The sequence below is a fragment of the Narcine bancroftii genome, chromosome 9, assembly GCF_036971445.1.
Source record: "Narcine bancroftii isolate sNarBan1 chromosome 9, sNarBan1.hap1, whole genome shotgun sequence".
In the NCBI taxonomy this organism is placed as follows: domain Eukaryota; kingdom Metazoa; phylum Chordata; class Chondrichthyes; order Torpediniformes; family Narcinidae; genus Narcine; species Narcine bancroftii.
In genome coordinates this window covers 36,130,425-36,148,762 of record NC_091477.1, presented here as the reverse complement: position 1 = coordinate 36,148,762, position 18,338 = coordinate 36,130,425, and the positions used below count along the sequence as shown (strand labels likewise).

At 39.6% G+C, this 18,338-nt stretch overlaps 1 protein-coding gene across 3 annotated transcripts in view; it reads left to right on the top strand.

Annotated features, from left to right (window-relative positions):
• stk10 (serine/threonine kinase 10) overlaps positions 1-18,338 on the top strand; it is a 151,058-nt gene that overhangs the window by 79,328 nt on the left and 53,392 nt on the right. For all 3 annotated transcript variants that reach the window (XM_069898793.1, XM_069898792.1, XM_069898791.1), the window contains exons 3-4: positions 8,477-8,525; positions 9,670-9,819. In XM_069898793.1, the coding sequence (XP_069754894.1) occupies positions 8,477-8,525; positions 9,670-9,819 (199 nt within the window). The remainder of the gene's footprint in view (positions 1-8,476; positions 8,526-9,669; positions 9,820-18,338) is intronic.

The window sequence follows — 18,338 nt, the reverse complement described above, 5'->3', positions numbered from 1 at the left end:
CCTTTGCATATTTTTGGATTATGAACAAATTTCTGTCTTAACAATGGATCTGTTAGGATGGGTTTTTTTTGTTTGTGGTTGTATGCCAGGTATCCCTGAAAACTACACTTGAAAGTACTTTTCTAGAGGAGGAAAAAGTTCAGAGGAGAAAATGATTATGAACAATGGATGCAAAATCCAGATTCTAAACTTCCTCTTCTGTTGTTGCCTGAGGGATAAATTTACTGATTTGCCAAGGGGCCTTTTACGTAGGCAAACATGGTTGTTTTCTGGAGACTGTCTACAGGAATTAGTAGAGGCTTCATATTTCCTTTGGTGTTCTCCTGACCAATGGTACAATTAGAGATTTAGTATGTAATCTCATAATTTAGCATAAAAGGCATAACTTCTGTGGTTTCTATTTTAAAATATTTAATCCTTCTATGAAAAATATGCAATGCTTTTAATTGTGTTGGGTAGCAAAGAATTGCTTGAATACAAGTCTTCCAATTTACAGTACACCAACACTTGAGGACTAATTTGCATATGATTGTAATAAATTGCACTTAATTTTTCACCAAGATGTCAGAAATTAACTTCTTGGTTCACTGTGAACTCTTCGATCCAACCCGACCTGCCTTTAAACACGGATCATTGACGTGCCAATTTCATGGGATTTCTGTGTAAATGTAGTAAACAAGTGGTACAATCTTGCACTTGGACACCAAGTGGCATGAGAGCAAACACAGAAAGGGCTTTTGCTATATCCATAGGCATTAATTAGGCTTTTATAAAGTTACAACCATCAGTTGGATTCCTACACATGGATACAGACAGTATCAAAATGAGCACTGCAGTTTCCAACAAAGTCAGTATGGAAGCTCGTAGGACAGTAGTACAGTAGCTAGATTGTACTTTTGAAAAGGCACTCCAATACAGTTAAATTCAGCCAACTGCTCTAGATACTGTAATTATTTCTGCAGGAAAGAAAGCAAGTTAATTTTTCACCAATATGTCAGAAATTAAATGCAGTTTATTACAGTCATATGCACGTTAGCCCTCATGTATTGGTGTACTGTAAATTAGAAGACTTGTACAAAAGTAACTGGTTCAGTGCATCCTTTTACATAGGGACCCGGCATCCCGGTGCAAAAGGAGGCGGGACCTGCAGCATTGGTGTCCCGGGAAGGCGGGTCCCGCCTTTTACACAGGAGACAATGCGGTTAATTACCATCTTACAAGGGCAGTGTAAATGGGCCTAATTGTTTTGTGCCCAGCTTTGCAACTGGAACTGCAACTTGCGGCAGTATCTGAACTTAAGGAGGTTGAGGGCAAGGCCACTGGCCCCCATCTTGACAACATTTTATAGGAGCATAATTGAGTGTCCTCCCTGGCTGCATCATTGTGTGTTATGTTGTTGCAAACCAGCGGACTGGAAGTCAATGCAGAGGATCATCAAAACGGCCAAGAAGATCACTAGTGTCTCCCTTTCTTCTAATTAATGATATGCAATGGGAATGTTGATTAAATTTTCTTCTTTGGCTTGGCTTCGCGGACGAAGATTTATGGAGGGGTAATGTCCACGTCAGCTGCAGGCTCATTTGTGGCTGACAAGTCCGATGCGGGACAGGCAGACACGGTTGCAAGGGAAAATTGGTTGGTTGGGGTTGGGTGTTGGGTTTTTCCTCCTTTGTCTTTTGTCAGTGAGGTGGGTTCTGCGGTCTTCTTCAAAGGAGGTTGCTGCCCGCCGAACTGTGAGGCGCCAAGATGCACGGTTTGAGGCGATATCAGCCCACTGGCGGTGGTCAATGTGGCAGGCACCAAGAGATTTCTTTAAGCAGTCCTTGTACCTCTTTGGTGCACCTCTGTCTCGGTGGCCAGTGGAGAGCTCGCCATATAACACGATCTTGGGAAGGCGATGGTTCTCCATTCTGGAGACGTGACCTACCCAGCGCAGTTGGATCTTCAGCAGCGTGGATTCGATGCTGTCGGCCTCTGCCATCTCGAGTACTTCGATGTTGGAGATGAAGTCGCTCCAATGAATGTTGAGGATGGAGCGGAGATAACGCTGGTGGAAGCTTTCTAGGAGCCGTAGGTGATGCTGGTAAAGGACCCATGATTCGGAGCCGAACAGGAGTGTGGGTATGACAACGGCTCTGTACACGCTAATCTTTGTGAGGTTTTTCAGTTGGTTGTTTTTCCAGACTCTTTTGTGTAGTCTTCAAAGGCGCTATTTGCCTTGGCGAGTCTGTTGTCTATCTCGTTGTCGATCCTTGCATCCGATGAAATGGTGCAGCCGAAATAGGTAAACTGGTTGACCGTTTTGAGTTCTGTGTGCCCGATGGAGATGTGGGGGTCTGGTAGTCATGGTGGGGAGCTGACTGATGGAGGACCTCAGTTTTCTTCAGGCTGACTTCCAGGCCAAACATTTTATCAGTTTCCGCAAAACAGGACGTCAAGCGCTGAAGAGCTGGCTCTGAATGGGCAACTAAAGCGGCATCGTCTGCAAAGAGTAGTTCACGGACAAGTTTCTCTTGTGTCTTGGTGTGAGCTTGCAGGCGCCTCAGATCGAAGAGACTGCCATCCGTGCGGTACCGGATGTAAACATCGTCTTCATTGTTGAGGTCTTTCATGGCTTGTTTCAGCATCATGCTGAAGAAGATTGAAAAGAGGGTTGGTGCAAGAACGCAGCCTTGCTTCATGCCATTGTTAATGGAGAAGGGTTCAGAGAGCTCATTGCTGTATCTGACCCGACCTTGTTGGTTTTTGTGCAGTTGGATAACCATGTTGAGGAACTTTGGGGGGCATCCGAGGCGCTCTAGTATTTGCCAAAGCCCTTTCCTGCTCACGGTGTCGAAGGCTTTGGTGAGGTCAACAAAGGTGATGTAGAGTCCTTTGTTTTGTTCTCTACACTTTTCTTGGAGCTGTCTGAGGGCAAAGACCATGTCAGTAGTTCCTCTGTTTGCGCGAAAGCCGCACTGTGATTCTGGGAGAACATTTTCGGCGACACTAGGTATTATTCTATTTAGGAGCTCAAAGAATTATTGAGGACCCTTTCCATCCAGCACACAGTATCTTTGATCTACGAAGAAGAAGAAGGAGGTACAGGAGCATCAAAATCAGGACTAACAGTCTGGGAAATAGTTTCTTTCTGAAGTCTGTGAGATTGAACAGTGTTCTGTGACTGAGGAAATCCTCCCCAAAATATTATATATTTTAATTATAGCGTTGTATGTGATTATGTCACATTATAATATGTTTGCACTGTGGTCCAGATAAATTATTTCATCTGGATGTACATGTATAGTCAAATGATAAAATGTAATAATACAGCAGCTTTCAGTGTTTGCAGATACGCTGATCAAGCACTGACTGTTCAGTAATTCAGAGATTTCTCTTGCATTCTGCCTGTTTTCTCCAGGGTAGACATGAGCTAGTTGACTACATATGAAGGGATGTTATTTTTCTCCACAACCTTGAACTACAATCAATATTTATTATCAAAAATCTTTATTGACTAAAACAAAGAGAGCACTTTAACAAGAATCGCAGTGTTTTCAGTTGATGTGGTTTGGACTTTGTCTGAATTAAACCAAAATAATGAAACAAACAGATGTTTTGATGGTTTGAACTTGATTTTGGCTTACCTTGCTTCTCAGAAATGTTCAGACAACTGCCCACTCATATCTAAAAGAGCTATGAACTTTACATGCCTCATGTTTTAATTCGAAGGCTGGTTTACTACATTTGTATTAGGAGTTGATTCCATGATCTCAGTTGTAGAACTGCAGGTACATGCCTGATTGTTTGATCTTCCAATAAGGTTTGCAGCTAAGAAGTACATACAGTCCTTTTCAGACCTTTGCTCATTATAGATTTCAAATGCTATCTATTGCTAGAACACTTGGTTAAAATTGAGTTGTACCCAAACGTTTTGGAAAAAAAACTAAACTGCTGGAATTCTCATCTTATCAGGCAACATCACTGGAAAGAGAATCATAAAGCATGTTCCAGTTCCTTCCTTCATCTGTTATCTTTTCCACAAATGCTGCCTGATTGGAGTATTTCTCGCATTTCTTTTTGGTTTACAGCATGTGCAATTTTTCATGTTCATTATAAATAGAAATGCTTCTTAACTGGAGACACTTGGCAGCAGTTTTATTTCAACATTTTTGATTCTCTCCAACTTCGGCTGTTTAAATATAAAGGTTATCATCACCTCATTGGAGTTGTTCCAGTGAAACAAATTCTTGTTTTCCCAGCATCCAAACCCTGATGGTCCTGTTCCAGTCAACAACTACATTCCTGGGATGCTTGTTTCAAAGGGAATTGTGGTTGAAAGTGTTTATCAGTTGCAAGTTAATTGGAAAATATTAACTAAAAGAGAGAAATGACAAACTGCTTGCTTCTGACTTTCTTGGCAACATCTAAATGTTTGGGGTTGCCATAGCTACAGCTGCAATGCCTTCATTAAAGTCAAGGGCCCAGATTCAAAGTGTACCCAGCCCTCAGTTGAGGGTGATCCTGGACTCTGTGGGGAATCAGCAAGGTCAGAGGTGCCAGCACAAATTGGGTACTTCATGGGCCAAATACAGTGACATCTTTAAACTGACTCTGCATGATCCAGCTGCGCTGGATGGGTCACGTCTCCAGAATGGAGGACCATCGCCTTCCCAAGATCGTGTTATATGGCGAGCTCTCCACTGGCCACCGTGACAGAGGTGCACCAAAGAAAAGGTACAAGGACTGCCTAAAGAAATCTCTTGGTGCCTGCCACATTGACCACCGCCAGTGGGCTGATAACGCCTCAAACCGTGCATCTTGGCGCCTCACAGTTTGGCGGGCAGCAACCTCCTTTGAAGAAGACCGCAGAGCCCACCTCTCTGGCAAAAGGCAAAGGAGGAAAAACCCAACACCCAACCCCAACCAACCAATTTTCCGCTGCAACCGTGTCTGCCTGTCCCGCATCGGACTTGTCAGCCACAAACGAGCCTGCAGCTGACGTGGACTTTTTACCCCCTCCATAAATCTTCGTCCGCGAAGCCAAGCCAAAGGAAGAAGAAGCATGTTATTTCTTACTGTAAGATGATAGAAAAGTGATGTATGAAGTCTTGTGGTGGTAAGCAAGAAATCTGCATATCCTGGGGTCTAGTTCATGATACCAAATCCTGTGTTTCTGCAGCACATTTTGTGTATAATGTATGAATTCACTGGCATACCTATTACAGAATGGACTTCTGGAGTTAATTTTGAACTTTTTCTATTTGCAAGGCAGAAATTTGATCTGATTGAGCTTTGTATGCAGGCAAAAAGACCAGGATTGTGTGAGGAAAGAGCTTGGTGAGTTATTGTAAAAAGGAAGCTGGAGAAACTCAGCAGGTCCAGCAGAATTCTTTATTTTGAAAAGATAAAGATATTCTGTATATCTAACTATTCGGGCTTGAGGCCTTCATCAAGGTACCTTTTCGATATCTTTGCTATATAAAGTGAACTCTTTGAATTGCTGAGTTTTCCCTGCTTTGTGATTTTTTTTTTAAACTTCAAAAAAGGTGTCTGTAGACTTCAGTTTTTGTTCTTGTTGAGTTATTACTTCAGGCGGTATTGAATAGCTGAGTTGAATAGGTTAAGTTGTAGCAGACAGCTACAAAATAGTTTGTCTCGTCAGTTCCATGAAATGGTCCCAGTTTAAATACATTTTGTGCTGTAATGAGGAATGGTTGATGTGCTTGGACTCGTCATAGTATTATGAGAGAGAAGCCAGGTACAAGCTTGCTCTCTGGAGCCCTTCAACATATTTGTCTGTTGACGGCACAGCAAAATGTTGTGACTTGTCAATACTTTGGTGGTTTAAAGTTCAATTCAGTAAACTGGGCTGTAGAGCCTTAAAAAAAAACCAACAGATTTTCATGATGTGGGCCATGATAGATTTTTGAGTTGGATGCAGGTATTGTGTATTTTGGTTTGATCATATTTAACATGATTATCCAACTGCACGAAAACCAACAAGGTCGTGTCAGATACAGCAATGAGCTCTCTGAACCCTTCTCCATTAACAATAGCGTGAAGCAAGGCTGTGTTCTCGCACCAACCCTCTTTTCAATCTTCTTCAGCATGATGCTGAAACAAGCCATGAAAGACCTCAACAATGAAGACGCTGTTTACATCCGGTACCGCACGGATGGCAGTCTCTTCAATCTGAGGCGCCTGCAAGCTCACACCAAGACACAAGAGAAACTTGTCCGTGAACTACTCTTTGCAGACGATGCCGCTTTAGTTGCCCATTCAGAGCCAGCTCTTCAGCGCTTGATGTCCTGTTTTGCGGAAACTGCCAAAATGTTTGGCCTGGAAGTCAGCCTGAAGAAAACTGAGGTCCTCCATCAGCCAGCTCCCCACCATGACTACCAGCTCCCCACCATGACTACCAGCCCCCCCACATCTCCATCGGGTACACAAAACTCAAAACGGTCAACCAGTTTACCTATCTCGGCTGCACCATTTCATCAGATGCAAGGATCGACAACGAGATAGACAACAGACTCGGCAAGGCAAATAGTGCCTTTGGAAGACTACACAAAAGAGTCTGGAAAAACAACCAACTGAAAAACCTCACAAAGATAAGCGTATACAGAGCCATTGTCATACCCGCACTCCTGTTTGGCTCCGAATCATGGGTCCTCTACCGGCATCACCTACGGCTCCTAGAACGCTTCCACCAGCGTTGTCTCCGCTCCATCCTCAACATTCATTGGAACGCTTTCATCCCTAACGTCGAAGTACTTGAGATGGCAGAGGTCGACAGCATCGAGTCCACGCTGCTGAAGATCCAGCTGCGCTGGGTGGGTCACGTCTCCAGAATGGAGGACCATCGCCTTCCCAAGATCGTGTTATATGGTGAGCTCTCCACTGGCCACCGTGACAGAGGTGTACCAAAGAAAAGGTACAAGGACTGCCTAAAGAAATCTCTTGGTGCCTGCCACATTGACCACCGCCAGTGGGCTGATATCGCCTCAAACCGTGCATCTTGGTGCCTCACAGTTTGGCGGGCAGCAACCTCCTTTGAAGAAGACTGCAGAGCCCACCTCACTGACAAAAGGCAAAGGAGGAAAAACCCAACACCCAACCCCAACCAACCAATTTTCCGCTGCAACCGTGTCTACCTGTCCCGCATCGGACTTGTCAGCCACAAACGAGCCTGCAGCTGATGTGGACATTTATCCCCTCCATAAATCTTTGTCCGCAAAGCCAAGCCAAAGATTTTAGGCCTCCAGTATTTTCCTTTCACTTCCAACTCTGATAGCTGTAGTGTACTGTTGAAACAGGATGTTTGGCATGCACTGTTAACATTAGAAGGAAAATGATGTTTTTGTTAATTAGCATGCCCTTGTGCCTTTTTCCCTTTAGTAAAGGAAATGCTTATTTTTTTATTCAGTTTAAATGTTTAAACTGTAATCAGTCACTGAGCATAGCACAGTCTGCTGTGAGGTTTTTCTTTTTATTGCTGAACTTGCAGTGCTGGTCAACTAGCAACTAAAGGAAGAATGATGCTTCGGGAGTATGAGCTCTACATGTTGCCTGACCTGAATATTTTGAACTTTTTGTTTCAGATTTCTAATTTTTGTTTTTGGGTGTCATAAGTAGTTCCTTTCACATTGGTAATACATTGCCCGATTGCAGTGCTTTTACAAAGTATGGGTGCACAACACCTTTTATTAATTCACTGTAAATTTGCTGCACTTGTTCAGTGGTTCGAATAAAATAAGTTAAGATTTTCTGATTTTTTTTTAAAGGAAGAAGTATATTTGCTTCAGTATACTGAAGCAATGATTTCAACACCGATCTTTGATATCAAATTTATTAGAAGAATTGCATGTTAATATTTCATACTTCAAAGAAGAGGCTGTGGGCAATTCTGCAGTCCAAGTTCTCAACCAGGATTAATTCTAGTTTTGCCTTCCAAAATTCATTAACATACCATAGCACAGTCTGACAAATAAAAAGAAATACTCATTTGTCCCTTCATAAATCCACTCTTTTATGTTAAGGTTCTCTTTGCCTAACTCCTAAAGTTGATGATTGCCCATTCAACACTTGGGTTTACGCCTTTTTTTAAAAAAAAACTTTGACAGCAGAATCAAAATGTCAATGTCAAACTTTCTAGACCCATTTTCACAGGCTCCCAATGCTCTTGTTGAGAGAGGACTTTCTATTTTGTGGAACGTGCAGCTGACTTGTATATCTTCTGGTTGCACTGAGACCATATCCTTTCCTTGCAGCAAAATGCTTTAGCATACACCAAATGAGTTTCCTTTAGAGATTGTTTTTGCACATGGTGATCAAGCTGCTTTGCATCATATCCTTCACTAACTCAGTAAATAGATTGTTTATTTGGCTGATAAAACCAGGGCAACAATACTAAATGTTTCTGTAGTATCTTGTACCATCTTTGGTCTTGGCCAAAATTTTCATGTGCCTTTTTTTCCCCTTTCTCATTTTAAAGATTATGATCGAATTTTGTCCTGGAGGTGCAGTGGACGCAACAATGTTGGGTAGGTTTCGAATGATTTAAATATGTTGTGCATAGGCGTGAAACGACTCACTATTTTCAAAATGTATTATTTCACTAATTTTAAAAAGCTTTGCCTTGTGGCCCACCAAAGCCCACTTGTCGTCTTTCCCACCCTAGCCATATTATGGCTGCCCTACCTTTTCAACACAGTATAATTTTATGCTGTTGGCTTTATGTAAATATATTCTTAGCTTAAAATAAATACCTTGGTTTTTTTTTTTAAATTTTAGTCTGGCACCTTGTATCTTGAGATTGTTCTTCTCTGGGTGTTTCTTCATGACCAGCCAAAGACCCAGAATTTGCATGGCTTACTATAAACACACCCCACAATATTTTATGGGGAACGTGCAAGCAGAGAAATGGAGATAGCTGGAAGTGGGGTCTGCGATATCTGGCTCCTCCATCGGGTGCGCAGAAACGCATTGAGATGTGCTGTTCTGACACTAAAAATCTTGAAAATTCACATTCTCTGAGGTCTGAGTAAATTTATTTTTTAGTCTGAACTTGCTGTGTAACAGTCCCCTCAAACCTAAAAATTAAAAAAAAATTCTCCGCTCTTCAACATTTTTGAACTATTTTCTGGAAATCTTTTAACTTTTATCTTGTGTTTGTCCTTTCTGTTTTAAAATGTTTGAAAAGTAAACTATAAGTTGGAATAGTCTAAATCTAGATTTGCTCTCAGAATTCTTCATGATTTATTATAGTACAGTAAGAGATTGTTTTTTTAGATACTACCAGTGATGCTTCCTGTAGATGGTGACAGGCAGCAGCTGACATTGGGAAAGGGGTAGAATCCATGCAGTAGAGACTGCTGTGTTTTAAAAGGTGGGTTTCTTTTGACCACAAGTAAGAGGTCATGTTTTGTTCTGACGATTAAAATCTAGACTCAAAGTGCCAAATCCCTGGCCTTGATGTGGGCGGAATCCTGAATGGTATTGTTGCATTTTGAGCACAGCCACCACGCTGCTCTTGTTAACTCGGCTTGAATTTAGGGTTCTGATTGCAGGAGCCAATGCCATTAGCACTTTTACCCTTAACCTTTCCCCTCTCCATCATCCTACAGTCTCCACTCCTTGCAGGTAGTCTCCCTTTGTAATTTTACAGTGTGGTCTTTTCCTCACCAGAGTTGGAACGTGGGTTGACAGAGCCACAAATCCGTGTTGTAGCTCGACAGATGCTGGAAGCTGTAGATTACCTTCACAGCCAGAAAATCATTCATCGCGACTTAAAGGCAGGAAATGTTCTGCTCACTCAAGATGGCAATGTTAAACTAGGTAAGGCATTTGTTTATCTCAAATAATCATCAACGAAAAGGTAAAGGTTTCATTATTGTCACATAACACTACATTTAGAATGTGACATACATGAACTTCTTTAACTTTGTCTACTGTAAAGAAGATAGAGAGTCACCACTTTGTCCAGCGCCCCTCACAGAAATGAGGCCCCAGCGAGGAGCAAACTCATGACTCCTGGTTTACAAGAACACTGTTCTAACCACTGAGATATTGCAGCGTCTCAGAGAATTTTGCTAATTTGTGAAGCCTAAACAAAGAAATTAATATTTAATCTAAATAGAAAACTGCAACATTGGATTTTCAGTAAGTATTTAATGAGCAGTATTACTTCTGAAAAGTTGTTTATAAATTAGTGGTGCAGTTTGGAACAGGCCCTTCAGCTCAACTCATCTATGTTGACATTCTGGGTTTCTCTTTTTCCTGTGTTTGGTCCATATTTTTCCAAGCCCTTCCTATCCACATATCTGACCAAATGTCTTTTAAATGTCATAATCACACCTGCTTTGCCCCAGTCAAAGCTGAACTTCCTGTGAAATGGGTGTGTAACCTTCAAATTTAGTGACATTTGAAGAAGAACTACTTGTGATTCTAAATTGCAGTAGAAAGTAAAGTTGCTTCATTGGAAATTGCTGCAATCTCCCGAAGTACCTTTCCTCACCGTGTCTGGCATACTTGGCCAAATGGCATTTGCTTTCTCACTTTCATCTCTGCTCTGTTACACAAGGTGTTTCAGAAACTGTGAATAGAACCTGAATGGATTTCAGACAAGTTTTGAAGTAGTTTTGCACTTTCAACCACAAAGCAAATTTTAAAATTTAGACATACAGCACAGTAACAGGCCATTTTGGCCCATGGGTCCGTGCCACCCAATTTACACTCCATTTACCTACATCTCCAGTACGTTTTTGAATGGTGGGAGGAAACTGGAGACCCCGGGGAAAGTCTATGCAGTAACTGGGAGGATGTACAAACTCCTTCCAGGCAGCACAGGATTTGAGTCCTGATCGCTGGCGCAGGAAAAGCGTTGCACTAACCACTACGCCATGCTGCTGCCCCATGATCCAGCAAAAAGAGGAAAATAGATTTTTATTTCCTTTTGGCAGAAGTAATAAGTGGCAACAATTTTAGGATCACCGTATGTTGTACTCTGGAGGAAATAATTTGTCCCATTATAATAGTCATGTGCTGCATAACATCCGTTAGGGCAACGTCTGACCGCATATACGGACCGTGGTCCCAAAAAGTTCTAATAGAGTTCAAAAATCCTGATCGGAGAATGGGACGTAGCGAATGCAACAGCTTCCCGCACACAACATGTGTATCTCATGTCTCTTGTACAGAAAGTGATTTCCAGCACCTCCACAAGAAGATCCTCAGCCAGGTCCTTCAGGTTATTACAGGAGATATTGTGGGTGACGTTTCATCAATGAGGTCATTCGACCTGAAACTCTTCCAGTGGAACACTATGAGGAACTTGAGAACAGTGATGTGAATGATCCCGATGCTCTTTGTTAAATTGTGTGTGATATAGGCTAAGAAAGTGTTTACATGAGTTTAAAAAGTGAAAAAAAATTTAAAAGTTTAATTTAGTCTAAGTTCAATATCTTGTAAAGTACAGAACTGTACCAGTAACAGCCTCCAGACTCACCTCACACTCTGTTAGCTGTACAAACTCTAATTGTGGTAAGTACAGATTACATATTAGTCTATGTATACAGTTGTGTATATTTACAATGTAATATGCATTGTGTATTGTACAGTATTAACCTACTTAACCCATATTAACTTGCCAAATACTGAAATACAGTACTGTATGTGTACAGTATATTGGCTCTTTAGTCAATACAGGCCCACTAAAGAATCCCATATAGCTTTGCAAAGTATATAATATGGTGTTTGCGCACCGTCCAAATCGCATAACGTCCTATTTCATAGAACGTATCATGGATGTTAAGCCACTATACTTGAAAGAAGTAATACTTGAAAAATACCAAAGTTGATTTTTGGATGCTTTGAATAATGTGTACTGTATCCAGTTTGAAAGAATAAAGATCTTAATTGTGAATAGACTGTTTCTTAACACATTTTTGCAGCTACTTCTTATGTTTTTATTTATATCTTGGTGATATCCTCAGTGTATCATGCCAATCTGTACGGAACAAGTTTTACACTGCAATAGAACACAAAAGCCTGCAGGCATTGCGATTGAAGTAAAAACAATGCTGGGGAAACTCAGCAGGTCACTGTCTTTTCTGATCAAAATATTAAACAGACTCCCACTTCTGACTAAGAAGTTGAACAGCACAGGAGAGCTCAGTTCCTCGCCTATATTTCACCCTCAGCTGGCATTAATAAAACGGATCATGCTGTTGGTTCCAGGATCTCATGGTGTCATTAGAGGTTATATTTCCAAAATTAAAACTGACACGAGTTTCACAATTCATCAGCAAATCACCCGAAGATTGTAAATGTTTCTACACAAATTTAAATTGTTTAGTGTTTCATACTAATGTGCTGTTTAAAGGCCTTTGAAAACAGCTACTGGAATTTTTAGAAGGCACATTGCAAATAAATAATGCAATCTTCTTGCATCTTATCTTCAGTTAAAGATCTGATTTTTGTTCTCATTATCTGGGGGGTGGGGGTGGAAAAGCACATGGAACTCTTTTAGTGCATTAGGAGCCAAGTGTTTTGACATTCTTTTTGCATGAGATGCTTAATCTGAAACAAATTTCCAGTTGAAATTGGGGCAAGTGCTGATTGAGCATATTGTGCCAAATGTAGCCTGTTGTAATGCTACATGTATCACTTGAGATTCTGAGAATGTTGACATTGTTGGAATGCAAGTAAGAACCACCCCCTTTGAAACTCTTGTTAGTAACTTTATTCATTTTGAGTTTAGAACTTCCTTTCACATTGAGGTTTGCTCCAACATCTTTTTGCCACTACCTCACCCCATTTACCTGTTCCCACCCACCAAGCTGGACAAAAGACGCTGTACCTCAACTACTTAAAATGTAAAACTAGTAAACGAGCTTCAGTACAAACAGGCACTTAGACATTTGATAGACTGGAAACCTTGAACTTCAGAATGACCATGAATGCTCACGAATTGCAACTCCCAGCAGTGAGATGGTGATTTTTTTTTAAAAAAAGTGCTTCAAGATGAGCCTAGCAAAGTGTGTAAATTGTAAACATGCTGGATTTGTAACTGGACTAGAATCAGGAGCCTGGATGGCTGTTTGTTTCTTGCATTGTAGTGGCAGTAAATTGTTCATATGAGAGCACAGTTGAATTTTCAGAGTGAAGAAAGATCGGACCTCTCCTTGGCTGATCCACTAGCGCTTACTTGCAATCTTATGGTAATTCACTGAAGTAGAAGGAAATTATTGAAAGTAGTTGCTGCACAAGAGACTGGAGATGTATTCAGAAGAATTTCTGAATTCCAATCCAGTGGCATGTGTAGGAAGCGCACCTCTGGATATTGGGTGCAGACAAGATTGAGCTTTGCAGGTCATCCAAGTTTACTTTGCACTTTAATTGTGTTTTACAGTTACCTTGCCAATTAAAATCACTGCATTGTGTATATAGTTGCAAATTTAAATGCAAAGAACAGTTTATTATAAATCGTTCTTTATTAATGAAAGGTTTTGAGTTTATAAATGATTGAAAATAGGGTGTGGTTTTGTCAGTGTTCTTTTTTACACAGACACATACAGTTTTATTTCTGGTTGAATTGATAATCCAAGTCTTTTAAATTCAATAGAAGTGTGAAGCTGCAAAATGCAACTTCCCTTTCTCCCTGCTATGAGCTCTGCAACTGAACATCATGTACATATAACCAGCTCTTCTTCTGTTACAAACCATCTGTTGGGGTCTGAATTAGGAGCATATTTTTTTTTAGCAACAAGTGAAATGGAATTTTTTTTTAGATCTTGTGGAAGTGAGAATTAGCTTGCACAACAACTAAATATGCATGAAGCAAAAATCAGCTTTCACATGTACAATTTGGTGGAAATCTGGGTCTCGTTTACTGTTTATTGCACAGTAGATTTTGAAACCAGTGAAGATAATGTTCGTGCTACACAGATTTTCCATTCAAGCAAAGAAAATGACTGCCAAGTGTTCAGGAAAGTTTTCTTTCCCCTTTCATAAGAATAGAGCACCAAGGATGTAATTTTCTAATAAACATCTTGCACCCATTGCAGTGATTTTGTGCAAGTTGAACAATCTAATGATTCATTCTGGGAGTTTGAGGACTTAAAAGCTTGGTTCTTGGAAAATCTCAATGTGCCTGATTGGGTCAATCTTTCGCCTTTAATTGCATTAAATGAATGCAAGAATACTTTAATTTGACTGAAGACCAATTCAGATTAGTTGAATGCATGAATTGGGAAGGGTAAATCAATAGGTTAGTTACTTCAGATGTGAAATGAAGTAAAGAGCTAATTTTCAATTCTTTTGTCAATGTTGTACAAGTATCAAAAGGGAAAACTGGATTTATTGCACTTTAACAGTGACTTTGAGGTTGTAAGAAATTTGCCTTGAATATCACATCCAGTGAAAATCAAAGTGGATTCAAAGGAACTGATTGAAGGTTTATTTAGAACAGAGACTTGTATTTATCTTTCAAAGCAGAAAGAGAGGAATTTTCAAGATATGACCCAAGCAACTGAAGGCACACGTTCAAAAGTGATGAGAAGGAGACCAAAGAGGAGAGTGAAGTAGGTTTTGGGAAGTGAGAAAGGTAAGGCATAGAAGTTAACAGAATAGTTATAGTTGTAGAGGCAGGCAGCAATGAGGCCATGGATCAGCTCAAGTTCTTTGGTGTAAAATTCAGTGGAGGCTCTTGGGCAAAGAAAGTGATGGTTTCAGGGAGAAAGAGAGAACTTGGGTGGGAGTTAAAGATTTATTTTCCAGAAGGAAATTGTAACTACTTCTGCCATCATTGACAAGTAGCCTTACAATAAGAATGGAGAGAGGTCCTCGTATATTAACTCAGTACCTGCAATTTTGTACTTTGACATTCCTTTGATGAACTATACAAGCTTTTTGGGGGGTGTGGCAAGATGGCATAGAGTCTAGATGTGTAATCTCGACCTCTCTGGCCAGACTTTTAAGTACCTGTTTTTTAACTCTGTTTTCAAGTTCAAATTTTTAAATTTTTAGTTTAAAGTATTAAGGAATTATTATGGCCATTAATGGTAAAAAGATTAAACCTCGAGTGCAGAAGTGCTGAAGATTTGGGGCCTAGATGACTTGATGCAGCCCCAGGCTCAATCTCTTCATTGTCTAAACCTCAAAGACTCCCTGTGGGGGCTGAAAAAAAAGTCTATTACTCACCAAGCGAAGGATGGCGCTGGAATTACCCGTTCTCTGGAAGAAGGTGTGTGTTCCCAAGAAGTGGACCCAGATTTGGAAAGCCTTTCGATTTCAACGGCGGGAGCACGCAGGAAGACTACTCCATTGTTGGAAATGCATCAGGTAGCATTTCACTCTGAAGAAATCTCTTCATGATTTGATGAAAAAACAACGAGATCCGGGGGAGACCAGCGGCGACCCCCTGAGGAAGTCGGGGTGCCGTCGCTGGGAGTCCAGACCCGCAGTAAAACTTTCAAAATGTCTTCTGTTGAGTTGCAGCAGGAGCTACAGTTACCTTGTTCTACCACTATGTCAGAGAGAGCAGAGCTGAGCTTTTCTGAATCACAGTGTATGCAATTAAATGCTATTGTTCAAGCTGTTATAAAACCTTTGTTGACATTTCAAATGAATGACATGGTTCAAATGAATGCTGGTATAAGTTCAGAATTAAATATGGTTAAGACACGTGTGGATGCATCTTATGAAGAATTAAAAAAAATTCAGACTGCTTTTTTGGACTGTAAACAACAAGTGGCTTCTAACACAGAAAAAGTGTTGAAGGTGGAAAAATCAGTCATAGAACTAGGAGAACGTGAGAAGGAGCTAGAAAGAAAAATAGACTACTTGGAGAATCAAAGCGACGGCACCCCCTGAAGAAGTCGGGGTGCCGTCGCGGAGAGTTCAGACCCGCAGTAAGACTGTTAAAATGCCTGTTGTTGAGCTGCAGCAGGAGTTGCAGTTACATGGTTCTGCCACTACGTTAGAGAAAGCAGGGTTGAGTCTTTCTGAATTACAATTTAACCTGTTAAATGCTGTCACTCAGCCTATAATGCAAGAACTGGCTCAAATGAAAGATTGTATGAGGTCAGAATTCTCTACAGTTAAAGCACGTGTGGAAGCATCTTGTGAAGATTTAAAAAAAAATTCAGTCTGCTTTTTTAGAATGTAAATAGCAAGTGGCTTCTAATACAGAAAAAGTGTTGAAGGTCGAAAAATCTGTTATAGAATTGCGAGAACGTGAGAAGGAGTTAGAGAGGAAAATAGACTACTTGGAGAATCAAAGTAGAAGGAATATGTGAAAATTGTTGGTTTGCCAGAAGGTAAAGAAGGACAAGATCCTCTTCATTTTTTTTAAAGAATGGATTCCACAAGTATTGGGACAAGAATTTTTCTCTGGAGGCTTTGTATTGGAAAGAGCTCATAGAGCTTTAAGAAGAGCACCTTTACCTGGTCAACCACCGAGACCTGTGATAATTCGATGTTTGTGTTATTTGGACAGAGAAGCAATACTCTGTCTAGCAGTCCAAAATGCGAGACAATGACAGGCTCCATTATTGATTCAGAATAGTAGAGTTTTTTTTAATCCAGATTTGAGTCAAGGGGTTATTCAGCGTTGGCGTCGATTTAATCCAGTTAAAGAAGTTTTGTGGTGTAAAGGTTATAAGTCTACTTTTTGCTATTCGGCAGTGTTGAAGGTGTTCTATGGAGAATTTCAATCTCGGTTTTTTGAGAATGATCGTGAAGCAATGACTTTTGCTGATTCATTGTCAGATGCAAGACGTAGTCCACCATTGTCTCCTAAAGAAAAATCTGGTTGTTCTGGAAATGGCAGAAATGGGAATGGAAAGAGTCCAACTTCTCTGGAAATGGGGTCTCCAAGTTTGGAATCTCTTGGATGAATAGAAGAACTTACTTATTATTTTATGTCATTATGATATTTTGATGTTATTCTTTGTTCGGCTGGGGAGAGAGAGATTGGCTCTAGGTTCTATTAGTCATCAGCCACTGGTGAGTGATCCACACCCAAGTTTTGTTTAGGGGTTACTACCTTTTGGTAGTTTTTGGGTTTTTTTTTAAATTTTTTTTATTTTTAATTTTAAAAATTATTTTATTTTATTTAGTGTTTAATTTGTGGTTTTTCTTTCTCCTATTGGAGGGCCTATTTACATTGCTTTGAGTTTTTATATAACGATATTATTAGATCTTAGTAATATCAGTAGATATGTCAAAGTTGAGGTTTACTACTTTTAATGTTCGAGGTTTAAACATAAACCTCCGATTAAGCATAAACGCATTTTGGCGTATATTAAGAAAATGAAAATTGATGTTGCTTAATCTTTTTGGAAGAAAGTTCAATTATTTCTAGAATACTTGTATAAGATTAAAATACCTTTAGATCCAACAGTATTTTTATTGGGTAGTTTTCAACCTCTGATAGGTTTGGGATTAGATAAGTTTCAACTTGCTTTTGTATATTTAGCTTTATCTGTAGCAAAAAAATGTATTGCTAGTACATGGTAAGATACAAATATGACTGATATTAATAGATGGCATAATGAGATGAAATATTGTTTAATAATGGAAAAAATTACATGTTTCTGGTGATAACTATAGTTTCTTTATTAATAAGTGGTTGTTATATTCAGAATATTTGCATTTTGATTTACATTGATTAGATCTTAATTTTTATGCTTAATTTTTTCTCAATTTTTTTTCTCTTTATGGCTCTCCTTAGGAGAGTTGGCTGAAGGGGGGGGGGTTCTTTTTTTCTCTTTTTCTTGTTCATGTTTCTAGTTTATTATATGTTATTTATTATCTGTACTCAATGAATAAATAAAGTTTTAAAAAAACAATATAATGTGCCTATACTAAAACATTTAATGAAGTTATGGATAAAGAAAAATAAAATGACAGGCTCTAGGGGTAAATTATCAGCTTTGACTCCATTGTATAATAATCAACTTATTTCTTTTTCAAAACATAATCAAAGTTTATTGCATTGAAGATTAAAAGGTGTGAAAAATTTGGGAGATTGTTTTAAAGAGGGTAAGTTTTTATCTTTTAATCAGATGAGGGAAGGTTTTGGTATTGATAAGAATTCTTTATTTCTTTATTATCAAATTCGATCTTTGGTAAAATGTATGTTTGGTAGAGATATGATTTTACCTAAAATGACTAAATTTGAGACTTTTCTTATGAAGGTACCAGAGAAGGGGTATATTTCATATATGTATCAAATATTACAGGATGGTATGGATAAAAAGGGTTGGGATAGATCTAAAATTAAATGGGAAGTGGATATTGGTTTTCTTTTTTCTGAAGATGATTGGTTAGATATCTGTTATGATAATGTAACT